At 43.9% G+C, this 17,261-nt stretch overlaps 1 protein-coding gene across 1 annotated transcript in view; it reads right to left on the reverse strand.

Moving 5' to 3' along the window:
- The window catches only part of EPHA4 (EPH receptor A4), a 143,916-nt gene that overhangs the window by 15,341 nt on the left and 111,314 nt on the right, over nucleotides 1-17,261 (reverse strand). Inside the window, exons 8-12 of the mRNA XM_075937537.1 lie at nucleotides 16,163-16,274; nucleotides 7,479-7,537; nucleotides 5,030-5,143; nucleotides 4,630-4,815; nucleotides 387-448 (exon numbers count right to left, since the gene is read on the reverse strand). Coding sequence (XP_075793652.1) covers nucleotides 387-448; nucleotides 4,630-4,815; nucleotides 5,030-5,143; nucleotides 7,479-7,537; nucleotides 16,163-16,274 — 533 coding nt within the window. The remainder of the gene's footprint in view (nucleotides 1-386; nucleotides 449-4,629; nucleotides 4,816-5,029; nucleotides 5,144-7,478; nucleotides 7,538-16,162; nucleotides 16,275-17,261) is intronic.

A 17,261-nucleotide genomic window follows, 5' to 3' on the forward strand; every position in this document is an offset into this window, starting at 1 on the left:
AAATGCAATGTTATTTCCTCACCCTCCTGACTAGTGTCTATAATTCACCAGTAAAGTACAAACCTAGAGGTTTTGTCACTGCCTCCTGTGATGTATGGAATATATCCAGTTTTAATGAATCTACAGCATTGCGAGGCTTTCAAAAATGGAATAAATCAAAACTGCTCCCTATTAAACATGGATTATTTAAGAGCCTACATTTCAAATGTTACATCTACTCTGTATCCCTCCACCAGCTACTGGGAGCAGTAGACAAAGATATCAAAAAGCATTTCCCAAGCACAAATATTTGTAGGTTTATATTCTTCTGTATCTCTCCACCAATTAGAACTCAAACAAGGAATCATGTACAACCTCTTTAGGTTTATTGTAAAACAATCACTTACCCTGAGGAAGGCATCCAAGGAACCATTCTCCATGTACTCAGTTATGATCATTACCGGTTTACCTAGAGTTTGCAGAAAGAAAAACACAATTCCTTGATGAACACCAATGCTAATGAGATAAAAATGGGCTGCACATGATTTTACTGCCAAGACACCTGTCTTGCACAATCTAATTTAATTTTAAAAGCACCACGCTTATGCCTCAGCTGTAGGGAGCTTGAAAAGAAATATTATGGGACGAGAACATTTAAGGGCTCCATCTGGAAGGTTAACGCTTTAGGGGACTTGTCGACAAGGTCTTTAACTAAAGTGGCGCAGGGTCTCCAGGGAACCTATGAATGGATAATTGCCTGGTAAAGAAGAAAAAGAGGATGGGGTGAGGTGACCAAATAGAACTTTTCAAACTTGAAAAATGGTTAGGATAAATCAAATTCTTTGCTAGAACATGCATTTTCATTAGAAGCAGACTCAGTGAGCACTTGGATCCTTTCCCTTCTTTAAAAAAAAAGAAAGCTTCAGGGGAGTGGAAAGCTGTTAGCAACTACAAGGTATTTAGAAGCAGCTTGAGATTCTGAGCATGCAAAATATCCCCTCCCCCCCCCCGACTTTCTCAGTACAGAATCTGTATTTTGTATATCTTGCTATTTCTAAATGGGCCTTCTCCATTTTCCTCATAAAATAAACGATTCAGTGAGTTGTGTCAAATATGGGGTCAGACGCAGTAGCAGCTCTCATCTTTACATAGTGCAATAGGGGAAATGAACTTTAAGAGTTGTAAAAAGAAATAATGTGTTCCTGACATAAGCTGATGACTTTAAAAAAAAAGGCCTCTCTCACAATGAAAACAATAGTAATGATGAACAAATGTGCACATATGATGCTGGTCATTCAAAACTATCTGGCTCTGATCCTGCATGTGAGAAACCCCAGTGCTTTCAATGTACTAAGCCTGCTTCATGTTCAGAATCTGTGTTTGAAGGATTGAGGCCAATCTAATTACTCCTGATGTGCAATGATAGGCATAAAGGGATTAAGTGATTGCCAACTGTTAAACAGCAAGCGCCCTGTCCAGTGAGACACTGTGTGAATTCTACGAGGAGCTCAGCTCCCTCTGAAGTCAGAGACTTGGGAGTGCTCAGCTCCTTGCAGGATCAGACTCCATGTAAGTGGCAGTCAGGAACGGGAAGCCAGGACTCATTTCTCCTAGTTCTCAGCTCTAACCATTGGACAACATTGCTTCTTCTTTCAAAAAAAAGGGGAAGGGCATTCCTGCCCCTGATAACATTTGTATACTGACAAAAACGGCTTCAAACAAGGGAATTTTACAGGCATGAGAGAGAGGGTTCAACCAATCTGCGACCTAAATAGCAGACATCTTCGATATAAAGATAGAGCTGAGCTGGCAAAAACACTCAACTTTTCCTTGCTCCAGTCACCAGCGGTATCTGCTCAGAACAATCGACTATTAAAACTGGCCATCTGTGAAATATTTTAGCACTGAAAAGCTCCCATAATTATTTCTACATCAGTGCATTTTTCACTCACCAGAATGCCTCTCCTTGTAATTCTGCCAGAGGTGTGAAAAATCCACACCCCCTGAGCACTGTAGCTATGCCAACCTAGCTCCCTCCTGGACATGTAAATGCTGCTAGGTGATGCAAGAATGCTTCCATCAATCTGGCTAATGTTCCCCGGGAACGTGGTGTTCCTACAGCACTGAGAAACCCCTTTCCATTGATGTGTCTGCACCATGGGGTTAACACTAGCATAACTTCAGTACCATAATTATGCCACTAAAATACCTGTTTGTGTAGACACAGCCTGCTATTCCTGATTTGCCTACCATTTCAGCCAATGCCAAAAACCCTCGGCATCATGATCACACGCCACATTTGCTCATGCAAACCAGCATGTGTGTGAAATAGTCAGGCAGCTGGATACCTACTGATCTGATTTGCATGAACAAAAGGTAAGCCTTGAGCAAAACAATTAGATGTGTGTGATCAAAAAAGCCTTGGCTGAATATTTGATTCTTCCAGGAAAAGGCTGGGATTACTCCCCCTCCTTCTCCAAGCAGGAAAATTCACCTGCCTGAGAATTCATCAATAAGAATGGAAACTGCTCTAATCCCATCTGCATATTTCCCCATTTCATTTACCCTTTGCAACTGTGACCTGGTCGTTCGACAGAACAAATACATCTAAATGAGTTTTAATTAACCTCCCTCAATCAAAATGCACTTTATCAACTTAAAAGAAAGGGAGACTCTCCTTCAGTGCATTAACACATAATTCCATTACTCAGCCGCTGCTTGAGAGCGGGGAAGAGGGAGGGGGTGAGCGAGGCTGGGGAGGGAGCAAGTTACCATCATCTAGTCAATTATGAAAGTACTTGACTAGCGGCCAATAATGCATTCATACTTCCCTGCTTCCTCTCTCCCAGCCGCCCCCCACTGCTCCCCTGCCACAATTCATCTTCCATTTTAGTTTTCAGTTTGTTAAATGCATTAATTTATCAACATGTTCAAAAAACCTACATGAGCAATTGAGATGAATGTCTTCTTAGGTAGCTCCCGTTACCAAAAAGCAACAGCTTTGAGGTGCCGGAGCTGGTTTGTAACAGAAACACTGCTTCCTGGGAGCCAGATGACAGGATGCATCCAGGTCAGCCTACCACCTCCTTCACGAAAATGTTAAATCATTTTAATTCGGTGAGAAATGCATTATGCAAATCGCACCAGTCATTTATAACTGTTACAGCTGTACTAGCTAAGGGGTTTTACAGCCTCAGTGGGATTCCAACACAAAGATCCCCCTATTGCTCCTCTCTTTTCTAGAAGTGCTATGAAAACCACTGTCTGTAGCAAACACATCACCACATACTCAGACACCCCGCCGCCTTTTTTTTTAAAAAAAAAGGCCACAGAACTGCAAAGTTATTTAATTATAATATTATCTTTGAATTGAAGTACTCAGGGAGGTACTGGTAAGCCATAAGCAATAGCAGTCTCAAGACTTCTTTTTCTTTGTGGAACTTGCATTTAAAAGAATGCAATGACATTCTATACTAATTACATTTCCAATCACTGCTAAAAACATGCACATTCTAAGGGGGGATTCAAGGATATAAAGGAGAGAGTTTCAAAGGCACAAATGGGAGAATTAGGAATCCAACTCCCATTTGGCATTCGAGAGGGACTAAGCATCTGAGATCTCCCCTAAATGAAATTATTGTCACTGATTTTTTCCACACTTTAGCTCACTTCTAATGTTAGTTCTTTAAAAGAGATGAACTCTACCACCTTGACTTTACTCAGCCACTTTATGTCAATAATCAGAGATCATCTGAATTAAACACCATGCATTCTCATTGCTGTGTGAAGGGTTGGATGCAGAAACCCCATCCACTCACAACAACTGATGCAGAGGGTTTGTTCTGCTCCCTACACTGCCCTGAAAATGAACCCCCTAAATCTAAAGAACCCTCTACTTTTAGCATTCTGCAACATGTTCTGCAACTGTGCTATGCATTGTATTTGGAGCACAGCCATGTTAAACAGTACCCTCCTCCACTATACAGTCTAAGTGGTACTTTATGAAGTCAGACCCACAGGAGTCTTGCAGGTGTATTTCAGTTCTGGCTTGGAAACAGCATCTGTTGAGCTCCATCAGATTCTTAGTGAGACAGAATTCATGGACTAAGCTAACAGGCTTTAAAGAAAATGATCGACCAGGTGTTACTGTAAATGGAAGCAAAGCTATCACAGTCATAAAACAGAGACAGCATGTAAGCAAGCCTCATACTAAAATAAAGACTACTTTATTTCAAAGACCTGCTCCTCTCAGCTATGCCTTGTACTTCAAAGCACACAGACAATATAGTTTTGTTTTGATATTTCTAAATATTTAAAATCCTTTGCTTACCATCTGCCTTTGCCTATCTTGTAACAAGCAACTCAGTCTAGCAAAGGGTTGAAAGAGTCCCTTCCTAGCATGCCAAAAAAACTGCAATATTAATTCCCCCTACAAAATTGTGCACAAGCTGCCTGCAGATAGAATATCAGTTGAAACTATAAACCCATTTATAGCTGACAACAAGATTAATGACTTGTCCTGCACTGATTTCCTCCTACTAGCTATCAGTGGGTCTACTCCCATCTGTCACTTAACAGGGCAAAAAAATATACAGATTTAATTTCCTGATGGCTTCCAAATTGGCTTTGTCACAGAAATAACCTACTTACATTTGGTAACTACGCCTTCCAAATGTATAATGTTGGGGTGGTCAAATTGTCCCATGATGCTGGCTTCACTTAAAAAGTCCCTCCTCTGTTTGTCAGTGTATCCTGCTTTTAGAGTCTTGATAGCAACACAGATCTCTCTCTTCCCTGGTACTTTGAGACGCCCACTGCACACTTCACCAAATTCACCTTAAGGAAAAAGACCAAATGAACAATTAGCCATAAATATGTAACACATGACCCTCTGTAGCCAAAAAGTAATTGTTAATGATTTTCTGAAAAGTCCTGTTTTAGGAAGTTGTTATACTAACAATAGTTAGATCTCAAGGTACCTAAACATCAGCGAAAGATATGTATTACGAAAACAGGTTTCCAACATGAACACAGATGTCCCAAGACTTACCCACACCTATGACTTTTTCAATCTTTATACAGGAGGCATCGATTTCTTTGGCAAATTCCCGCACAGCTTGGTTTGGATCCTCATACGTGAAAGGATCCACATATGTTCTCACACCTGCAAGACAAAAATGCTTTATTTGATGTATCTGATCTACATGCTGCTGAGCAGAGAACATACAAAGAGCAAATCCGTAAAGGTATGCAACAGCAATGAAAGTGTCCAGTAAAGATTCACCAGGCCTGGAGAACGGAAGCAGTGCAAGTCTCTTCCCCATCCCAGAGCTGAGAGCCACATGGAGTTTGCAGCGTGCAGTTTTAAGTGATTTGGGGCTGCAGCAGGCAGGGAGCCCAGCCTGCCTTGGGGGTGCTGCTGGCTTAGGCAAGTGCCTCCCAGCCAGAGCCTGCTTCTGGCATTCCAGCCACTCCTGCACCCCAACTCCCTCCCCTGGTCGCCATCCAAATCTTCTGCACCTCCCTGCCCCAGGTTACAACTCTGTCCCAGATTCCTTACCCCCTCCAACATTCCTCTCCCAGGCCAGAATCCTCTCCTGCACACAAACACCCTCCCAAACTCTGCACCCCATTCCCCTGCCCCTAGACTCCACCCACACCCTCTGTAGTCTACACCTCCTTTTCCCCTTCTCCCAGGTCACAGCTCCCTTCCAGACTTTGCACTCCCTCTTAGTACTCCTCTCCTAGGCCAGAATCCTCTCCTACATCCATACCCCCCCCTCCCTGCTCCTAGACTCCTATCCCCTGACCCGTCACAACCCCCTACTTTGCCCAAACTTCCTCTCAGACTTCACACTGGCTTCTGCACCCCAGTCCCTGACTCCATGCACCCTTCTGCGCCCAACCTCCATCCTAAACCCTGCACCCCCTCCACAGAAAAGTGCGGCCCTTCACCACATTCCAAAATTTTGGGGTGGCCTCCCACCAAAAATTATTGCCCACCCCTGATGTAGACAATATGGGTATGTCTAGACTACATCCTTCTGTCGCCAGAGGGATGTAAATTAGACATATCGAAATTGCTAGGGGATTTAAATATCGGGGATTTAAATTGCGGGGATTTAAATATCCTGCACTTCATTTGACTAGAAATGGCTGCTGCTTTTTACCGCACTTTGCCAGCAAAAAACGGCAGTCTAGATGGAAAGCCTTTTCCGACTGATCCTGTAATCCTCGTTGCAGGAGGCATAAGGGATCAGTCAGAAAAGGCTTTCCTTGTACATTGATCCCTGTCTAGACTGCCGTTTTTTGCCAGCAAAGTGCCGTGGCGGCAAAAAGCGGTAGCCATTTTTATTCTAAGGAAGCGCGGGATATTTAAATCCCCGCTTCATTAGCAATTTCGGCATGTCTAATTTACATCCCTCTGGCGACAGAGGGATGTAGTCTAGACATACACTATATTGTTTACATTAGCTGGAGGCATGATATTAACCTAAAGTCTTGCTGCCCTGGCTCCCTGCTCCCACCCATCTTGTGCCTACTCAACTCCCTACTCTGAGAGCCAAAAAGCCTTGAGTGGCTATCCCCCTTGCTCCTGGTGGAATATGGGGAGCCAAGAATACAGTATCTGGGCTCCTATGTGGAGCTGAGAGCCCTGACTCCCAACCTCATGCTGCCCCTCTTCAGCGGTGGCAGGACCACCATGGATTGAAGGTCAGGAGTGTGGACATCAGCCACCACAGTAATTACTGTGGTGGCTGTAATTCAATCTAGCATAGGTCAACTGAAGTCTGTTGTGTAGACACGCCTGCAGAGAATAAGCTACACATTCCTGCCACTTTTGGGCCATGGAAGTTCTGAGCTCAGACCCTATGCCTAAGCCTTCAATAAAGCTGGAAACAACAGCATGTTCAGTCACTGACATTATACCTATGGTACAGTGCCGTCCAAGTGCAGATTTTTTTTCCAATCCATGTGTGGAATAAGTTTTTATGTGCACCGTGGCACAAGTGAATGTGGATCAGCAGTAGAAACAAAAAAGCCTTGCTGTGCTGCTCTGTTAATCAACAGGGTGACATCTGAATGTTTCCTGAGTGGCCACACAAGCACACCGCTTACAGAGAACACTGCTCACATTTCCTCTTAAGAACCTCTATTGGGCCCATCCTGAAGCATCCTTGACACATAATGGGAAGAAAAGCATGTCCATTATCTTCAGCCAAAAGCAGAGGTCACTCAAACTTTTGAATGGGATGGAATAATGGGGGGGAGGGGAGGAAACAGGATGACAGCATAAAAATCTCCCCCAAAATCTTTTTTTGAAGAAAGCTTGCCATTCAAAGTTTCCCTACTACTCGGATGCTTTGTTTTGGCAGAAGAGGTTTGCAAACAGTGAAATATTCATCTCAGGAGGAATGTCATTCTTTATTTTCTGAGCATAAGAACACAGACATGCTTTGTGAACCAGATCAAAAAACCCAAGCACCACTGCCTTTTACCTTGATTCAAATGTTTCTCCTCATCTGCCTCTTGTTTAGCCTTACTGTATTTACTGCGTCTGTAGGAATGAAAAAGAGCATTACAATTCAAAATAAATCTCTTACTTAGAGATGAACTCAGAATCTTCTTGACCTGCCATGACTTGAATTGCTTTACATGCCAGGACCTATGTTTCAGGTTTGTCCTACTACAGTTGATGACCTAATTTACAACCAACAGCAATGCGTGAAGCTGCATTCCTTACACAGCTCTAGGTGTTAAGACTATCAACAAATGTACCTAGGAAACACAAAAATTCAAATTTACATCTTTGCATTACAAAAAAGAAGGAGGTTTATTTTGCAGGTACATTTATTTACAACACCAGACCTTTGTAATTCTGAGGCCAAATTTTGAAAGGGGACTCAATTAGGCCCTCCAGTTTTTTTAGCATAATTAAATGTGGGTGCAAATGCTAATGTTAGACATCTACACGATTGATTTTCAAGCACAATCAGACAGAAATCTAGATTCTAGCTTTTGTTGCCAGTTCTAATTACATAAAATTAGAGGTGGATTTTAAAAAGCAAGCCCTTCTATCTAGTGTACACATCTGCGAATAGTGATAGATGGTACAACATATCCAGTTTACACATTATTATCACAGAATCACAGAATACTAGGACTGGAAGGGACCTCGAGAGGTCATCGAATCCAATCCCCTGCACTCATGGCAGGACCAAATACTGTCTAGACCATCCCTGATAGACATTTATCTAACCTACTCTTAAATATCTCCAGAGATGGAGATTCCACAACCTCCCTGGGCAACTTATTCCAGTGTTTGACTACCCTGACAGTTAGGAACTTTTTCCTAATGTCCAACCTAAACCTCCTTTGCTGCAGTTTAAGCCCATTGCTTCTTGTTCTATCCTCAGAGGCCAAGTTTTCTCCCTCTTCCTTATGACACCTTTTTAGATACCTGAAAACTGCTATCATGTCCCCCCTCAATCTTCTCTTTTCTAAACTAAACAAACATAAGAACACAGACATGCTTTGTGAACCAGATCAAAAAACCCAAGCACCACTGCCTTTTACCTTGATTCCAATGTGTATACGTCTGCACACATACACACAGAACCATTTATACTATTCATGTCATTCATTTTAAAATAACATTTCAGTTTAGGTTTAAGCATCGACATTAGTGTGGATCTGAGAGAAATTAACATCAGAAAGCTCCGTAATCAGAAAGATTTTTATACTGAAAGCTGCCAAGTTTGGATCTGAAGTTTTCCGATATTTGGTAGTATTTGATATTAAAGGTTTGGTTTGGCCGATTATAAAGATGGGGGACAGATGAAAAACATAGACCCAGACAGAGGAACACAAAGCTTGAGGTTGTTGCTAACCAACTTCTTCATTTGCTTCCTCCGGCACACACCTCCTAATCTCTGATCTCATGACACTGACCCCTTTTGCAAAGCACTCTGAGATCTACTCATGAAAACTGCTACCCGTCGGAGCTAGGTATTGTTACATGGGATTGCATGGGATCAAGTGTTGCTCCTATTGAAATCAGTTACAAAACTTTTAACAGTCATGATTGGGATTGGCTGGGTAAAGAGACTGGGAGCCAGGGGGACCAAATTCAGGTAAGAAGCATGAGTGGGGAGACTGGTACTGGCTGAGTAAGGAGATAAGGGCAAGAAGCCAGGATGGGGAGCAAAGGCGGGGAGAGTGAGGAAATGAGTGAAACAGACCAGATGAGGCGCTTGGGGAGAGAAGACTGGAATGGCTGGGCTACTAGAACAAAGAACTGAGGGGCTGGAAGGAGCCTGGAGGAGAAACTAGGACAATATGGGCAAGGAGATGAGTATTGGAATGAGAAGCATTAGGATGGGGAGCAGGACTAGATAGGAGAGGAGAACGGGCCGGGGTTTAGGAGACAAGGGTGGCCAAAAGACAAGATGGGGAAGATTAAAGGAGATTGAGTGGAAGGATCAAGTTTGGTGAGAACAGAAAGAAGGTTTCTGTGGCTATCGCAGCACTCTCCTCTCCAGAGCCTGGGACTGGAACTCACAACACCTCTGCTGTCAACAAATACCTGTGACATGCACTGACAAAACGAATCTCATCTCCAATTAGTGTCTCTCCCTATAGAAGATGGAAACCGACTTCTGCTGGTTCTCTGGCAGCTACAGTGGAATTTCCTAACTTTTGTTTGATTGCCTTTGCAATCATAATATTCTTTTAAACATAGTTGTGTGCAGTATGCTAAATAATCTGCTAATACTATTCAGCCGAAAAAACGCCACTCCACATTCCCCTTGATCCAGGACTCTCAGCTCCCTACAATGTCCTGGGAACTGTATTCACACAGCACATGCCACAAATGCCTGTGAACTTTTTTTGCTAAGTAAATTAAAAACAAATAAAATTTCACATGTAAGAAAAACATTTTAAAAATCCCCTCTAAATCCAAATGCTGGGTGGATTGCCTGGGGACTGAGAGTTACAGTATGAAGTGAGTCAAGTCATAACCTCTCCCACCTCTAGAAATCAAGGGACCAAATTCTGGATTGCATAGGGTGAAAATCAGCACGAAATGTGACCCCATGTCTCTAAGTCTATAATAGAAACGGATTCTTAACAGAGACAGGAACACGTCAGCACTGCTATTGCTGTGCGTGCACAAATTGCTTACAGTTAAACAAACGATCACCAGGAAGCCCAAGTTGGGAAAAAAGTTATTCTGAATTTCATTTATGACCCCTCCAACCTAATTCAATTCATACTGAAATGCAGAAGTGAGAAATGCAATGCAAATGTGTATTACATGAAAGTAAAACTGAGAATCTAAAATATCTTTTTTATCTTGCTTAAAACATTCCCTCTAAACCCTAAACAAAAACTAGCCCACAGCACTCCAGGACCTATAACAGGTAGAAGGAAACACTGGAATTACTGTTCAAACAATATAATTATAGCTTATTAGCTTTTAATAATACCTTCCAAACCAACTACCTGCTTCCACTTCTACCTTTGTCACCTGTTGACCTTTTTCTCCTTGGCTTGGGGCGGGGACATTGCTGTCTACAATTGTCCCTGGAGGAAAAAACCCCCCTGAAAGCTCATTATTCAGTCATTGAGCCATAGGGAGGAGATCTGGACATGAACTGACATCTACAGAGAGCTCACCTGAATGACAGAAGGAAACCTTTGTCCCAGGTTTGAATTCCATAATTATAGGGATTTCAGGGGTGGTAATTAAATAGGGGCAGTGTTCAGGAAGAGAATACAGAAGCTTTCACAAACTGTAGGGATCAGAGATGCAGGCAAGTCTACAGGTGGGACTTTTTCCCTATGCCAAACAACAAAGCGGGGGATTAGCACGTATTGTGGTGAAGCAGCAGGCACTCTGGGCTCTCTCTCAGCCACTGCAGGGCTGCTGGCACCTTTACCATTTACAAACAAAAGGGAGAGCTGAGAGTTAGAACTGCTCTGATTAAAATACTGCCAGCCATGGGAGCACAAGGCTATGACTGAGGTAGCCTGGTGTTCCAATGTTCTGTAGCAAAAGGTGGGCAACTCATTCAGCTAAATGCCCGCCATCTGCTCCAATGGGGCGGTGGGGGGGAGGGAATGATGGAACTAACAGAGAGGGAGGATACTTGTTGAGGGACACCAGGCATGTCCTGCCCTGGGAGTCTCTGGCGCCCACTGACCAAATGGGAGGATAGCATTCCCCAGCTCTCTGGATGTAACCATGTGGAGCATCTTTCAGCTCCACTCCAGCAGTTCCACCCTATGTACCCTGAACTAGGAATGTGAACCTGGCCTGACAGATGCTGTTGATCTAGCTAATTGCCCATTTGAGAGATCAGGAATCAAATTTCTCTCGCATAGCCTAGGCCAAGTGGCAGAGGTCAAGCTACAGTGTGTTAAGTAGGAAAGCGCTCAGTACTTAAAACAGGTATTTTGGCGGGGTTGTTAACTCCGCACGCCTTGCAACCACTTTCCAGTGCAGATAAAAGGATTAAATTAACAATTCCCACAGTAAAAGACCTGGATTTTGGGGATAAGATTTGGGCTTAAGTGACAGGCTGAGACCTTGTGGCCTTTATGTCCCCACCCTTCTGCAGCCTCTCCATCCCTTGGGAGTGTGAGAAGTATGCTACAACTCAGAGGCTATGTCTACACTGGTGGATTCTTGCACCAGAAATATGCAAATGAGGCTAAGCGTGGAATATCGCTGAGCCTCATTTGCATACCTAACGAGCCACCATTTTTTGCAGAAGAGACTCTTGCGCCAGAAGGAGCATCTACACTGCCCCTTCTTGTGCAAGAAAAACCCTCTTGTGCAATGCCGTTCTTCCTGAAAATAATCAGCTTAATGCCATGGTCACCAACAGGTTGATCGCGAGCTACTGGTCGATCTCGAGGCCTCGACCAGTTGCTCGGGAGGCGTCCTGTCCACCCCGCCCCCATTTCCCTCCCACCCCCCAGAAGCCCTACTACTTACCTCAAGAGAAAACGGAGGTAGTGTCGGCTTCAGAAGTCCCGCAGCTTAGCGCCACTTCCAGCAATTCCAGAAGTGCGCTAGCTGCTCTGCCAGCCGGGTGTACTGCGGGAGGGAGCATCGGCTCCCTTCACCACACAGGAGGGGTGAGTCAGCCCCGCGGGAAGCGCACAGGGGGTTTCCCGGCGCGTGGGGGGGAGTTGGCCCCGGGGCAGGCATACACTGGTTTCCCTGAGGGGGTGGAGAATGCTGGGAGGAGGAAGATGCAGGGGACTCTCTGCCTCCACTGGCACCCCACTCCCCAGCCACCACTCCCCAGCTACAGAACGCTGTCCTCACTCCCCTGTCCTCAACTACAGAATGCTGTCCCCATTCCTGTCCCCACTCCCCGAACTCTGTCCCCACTCCCCTGTCACCAACTACAGAATCCTGTCCCCACTGCCTGAACTCTGTCCCCACTCCCCTGTCCCCAGCTACAGAACTCTGTCCCCACTCTCCTGTCCCCAGCTATAGAACTCTGTCCCTATTCCCATCCCCACTCCCCGAATTCTGCCCCCATTCCCGTCCCCACTCCCCGAACTCTGTCCCCACTGGCACTCTGTCCCCAGCTGCAGAAACCTGTCCCCACTGGCACTCTGTCCCCTGCTGCAGAACCCTGTTCTCTGCCCTCCCAGCACCCTCTCCCCTACCCCCAGCCGCAGAATTCTGTCCCCACAAAATGTATAATTATAAATGCTTCATTTTAGATTTAAATAGCATGAATAAAAAACAGACCATTTATTTCATAACTATAAACACGTGATTTTAATTGTATTGCATAATTTAAAAATATACTTTATCAGAGTGTGTAAGTAAGGGCTGGGGATAGCAAGTGATGGACAGGAGGAGAATAGAGAGGGCGAGGCTTCAAGGAAGGGGCAGGGCGGTAGATCTTTGCCTGTTCTGAGATTTAAAAAGTGATCTTGGGTGTAAAAAGGTTGGAGACCACTGGCTTAGTGGCATTGCACAAGAGGGTTTTTCTTGCGCAAGAAGGGGCAGTGTGTCTACTGCCTTCTGGCTCAAGAGCCTCTTCTGCAAAAAATGGCAGCTGATTAGGTATACAAATGAAGCTCAGTGATATTCCACGCTTAGTCCCATTTGCATATTTCTGTAGACATGGCCAGAGAGAGCAGAGTCCTGGAGGACAGGCTGAGGAGAACCTACCCCAAGTTACAGGTTAAATCAGTGATGGACAGCCTATGGCTCACCGGGATGCTAGGTGTGGCCCATGTGATGCTTTGTTTACCATTGTCCACATGCAGGGTTGCCAGATTCTGCTGGTTTCCATCTGCATAGTATTTTTCAAACTGGTATTACGAAAGTGACATGCCCGTGAAGTGAGGTGTGTGCTGACTGCACACAATATTGATGGTAAGAGCTATGCACTCCCTCTGGATCCGATCAAAATGATGCTACAATACACAAGTGCATGAAGCAAAACTGCCCTATCCTGGGAAACTACCTTGGTTACGACAATCTTGAAGCCCACTGAGATGGAGGTAGGGTTGCCAGGTGTCCAGTTTTTACCCAGACGGTCCGTTATTTGCATCCCTCATCTGGTAAAAAATTAGAAAATACCAGACATGTGAAATGTCCGGTATTTCCTGTTTCCCTCGAATGGAAGCCTGGTGGGGACAATTTTCCCCTGCCACATCTGGCACGTGAGGAGCCATTTAAAGGCACAGCGCTTTTTTTTTTCCTTTAACAACTTTGGTCTCCCCCTTTCTACTAGCCAAGAGAGTGCTTTACAGGACACATTTGCTTTTCAAAAACATTTCTTTCTCCACCCTTCTGAAAATAAAGCCTCATCCTCTTGCTCCAAATGTTCCCCAAAAGCTGTATTTGAAAATAATAGTCTGAATTTAGCGGCATGCTTGTAGAAAGCTTTGTAGAAATACTCAAGCGGCCATCTGTCCTTTGCTGTATGAATTTACGTGACTTAATCTATGCCATTTAAACTAACCCTTAAGTGGATTAATTCTAATGTTAACAAACTCTCCCAGGGACAGAAGAGAACAACATATTCTCGGGCTGGCCGGAAGCAGGAGGCAGCAGGGTCCTTAGGAAAATTTCTGCAGTTAATCTGAATTTTGTTTTTTTGAGTAATGACTTACTTGATTTAATGAGGGGCAATATTCATCCCAGTTTCAAAGATGGGCACCCTAAATGGAGCTATGTATCCCACATTTGCATTTCTGTACCTGCACAGAATGGAAGTTTATATACCTAAGTGCAGATGTGATAGTGCAACTGTGAGATTTAGGCCAGCTGTACACTAGCAAAAGTCGGATGGTATAGCTCTATTGGCAATATCTCCTGGTGCAGGTGGTTTGGCAAGCAAAATAAGCTATCCTGGCAAAAGTCCCTTTGTGTTGGTGTGATGATGCCTACTCTCGAGCATCCAAAAATTCACAAAAATGCACCTTTTCTTTCAATATAGCCATACTGGCAAAAGTTTCTAGTGCAGGCATGGCCTCCGGTGCCCCATTAAGGCACCTGCTTTTGAAAACGGGGCAGTTTATCTCAGCTACTGGAGGTGAATGTGCACAGCAGCAAGTGCTGTGATAAACACCCAACAATGCAGAAATATTCACAACACCCGAGAAAGGGACATCATGTTTTGCACTGCTTCAGCATCTCACTTACTTTATGTCTTTTCTCTTGCACAGCCTCCTGAGGCAGAGCTTTGGGGCACCTTCGAACCCACTGCTACTTGACTAACTTATCCGCATGCCCACCAGCACTTAAGCCAGCCTTTCATCCTGGCTACCCGCCTGCTCTTTATCTGTGTTTTGCCCAATTTAAACACTTCTAGGCAGAGATAACTAAACAGACAGCCTGAGTGGAGAGCAGGAGTGGCTGAGCGCGCATCAGTGAGTCTGTCAGCTACCTGGCTCCAGGCAGCCTTTTCTTTGACAGCTTTATGGCCGATACTAAAGAGAATCAATATGAGGGCAAGGGGTTGACATTTCATTTTCTAAAAGTGATCCATTGAGGGCCAATCACCAAGCCGTGTTTATCAGCCTTGGGAAGTGGCATTTTTTTTCCACAGGAGGAGGTGGGAAAGGAATCATCTCAGAACAACTCGACAGGCTCAATTCTCTAAGGTGGCGACTCATAATTAGAAATCCAATGTATCCCGCTATCAATCTGGCCTTAAATAATAAAGTGATCAATAAAAGCAGAGAGGAGATTAAGTCATCAAGCCCTGCTGATGCTATTTTCTGTTGCAATGGCTTTTAATAAACCTGTCTCTCTGCATTACATTTTCATATGTTCTTTTCCCTCTTTCTTCCTGCCAGCAAGGATGCTTTGAGCTGAACACCCACAGAAAGCCATTACAATGCATGACTACTTACCAGATATTACAATCACACTGATTTAACTGTTCCTTTTAAGATGATTTGAAATGGAAGAGTAGATCAGAAGGAAGTTGTGCTCATTTATAGCTAATGCGATCAGACCCTACTATAGAGAGTGGAACAACTTGTATTCCTTCCCCTCACATATGTTGTAGGGATTTTTCTGAGGGGTAAAGCTTGTTTGGGGGGGCAGCAGCGGGTGCCTGATGGGAGATTATGGTTCTGCCCCAACAATGTAAGCCACAGATACAGCCTGATATGCTACTATGTACTGAGTGTTGAATGCCTCTGGCTTCTCTTTAGTGCCTTTCTTCCCCACAACGAAAGAACAGAATCGATGGCTGATGCAGACACTTACAGACAACCAGGACAGGGTATTAAAAACAAAATCACCCAAACAAGATAGTTTGAGCATCCTCATGTAGTTTACTTCACTGCAGTACTGCATTTCCTCCTCTGCAAATAACAAGCCAACCCAAGGAGATCCCCTGTACTCAGACTCATTAAACTCAACATCAAATTACAATATCCACAGCTCTCCAGTTGGCTTGCTTCTCAACCCCAGTTATTGAAATCAGCTTTGCAAATAGTGCTGGAACTACTACCATTACATTACATACTGCTGTGGTACTAATGCTGAGAAGATCAAAGCTACATGGGAGAGGACTTGTAATGCAAATGCACTGTTTATGATGCTAATCAAAGAATTCATCTTTGTTTGGACCAGACAAAAAGCTCCCTTATGAAAGGGAGAGGGGGAGAGAGAGGCTTAAGTTCTTACCTCCTGCTGATGACAAAAGCAGCAATGAGAATGACCACAAGAACAACACTGCCAGCCACTGAGACCAGAAGCACTGTGGGATTGGTACCGTCACCAATGATGGGGGAAGGAACTAGAGACAGAGAAGACATCAGTTAGTGACACACACCTAAGCAGTCATCTACAGTGCAAAATGTGCATGGGCAACACTTAGTGCTGCGTTCTGGTTTGCAGAGGCAGTTTAGAGTATTACCCAAAGCTAGTCACAGGCCTTCATTATGTATTCACTCAACATCATTTTCCAGGAGGGCCCTAATTAGTTAAAGACATTATGTTTGATAATGGTTTGGGGAACTTCAACTCGCTGAGAACAAGGACTTCCTCTCCTGTGCCCCCTCCATTCTGAGTCAGAGGGTATAATGCCTATTTTATTGCCCATTGAATTGCTTCCCAGTTTACTTTATTTTTTTAATGGACCAGATGCTCATTCCTCACTGACACAAACAGAACAAGTTGTTTTAAAATGTCTTCCCTCTGCCTGGCGGATTGACTATTTAAGTTTTCTCATGCCATGCCCGAGGAAAGTTAACACTGAATGACGTGACCTGAAGTGATTTAAACAGATCTGCATAAAGGAAATTAAAGAGGTTCCGTCATATCCTCTTCCTGCCACTGTCTTAGGAAGCAAACACTCCATTCACATTTTTGTAAGCAATTACATTTTACCTTGGTTTGAACAAGTGAGAACCTACCCACAGACAACACAATCCACAAATGCCTCCTTTTGCAAAACTGTCTAAGAGGAAATACAAGAGCAAGGAGACATTCACAACATACCTCACCGAGTCATATAAAAACGAGAGTATATTAAAAAAAGGTAGAGTAATTGGAGTTTATTCTTCTTTATAGGAGATACACCAGAAATGTATGCATATAATTCATATTAGCATTAAAGGAAGTTTAGAATATAAACCTCCCATGAGTCAAAGACATAAACTTCAGAGCATTATAGTGTATACCACATCTAATATGCAGTACATCCAAATGGCTGTGCAATGTCACATTTTCTAAGGCTAAATCAACCAACATCCATGTGTAGAAATTACAACGCCCTACAGAA

The sequence above is a fragment of the Pelodiscus sinensis genome, chromosome 10 (assembly GCF_049634645.1).
Source record: "Pelodiscus sinensis isolate JC-2024 chromosome 10, ASM4963464v1, whole genome shotgun sequence".
Taxonomy (NCBI): Eukaryota; Metazoa; Chordata; order Testudines; family Trionychidae; genus Pelodiscus; species Pelodiscus sinensis.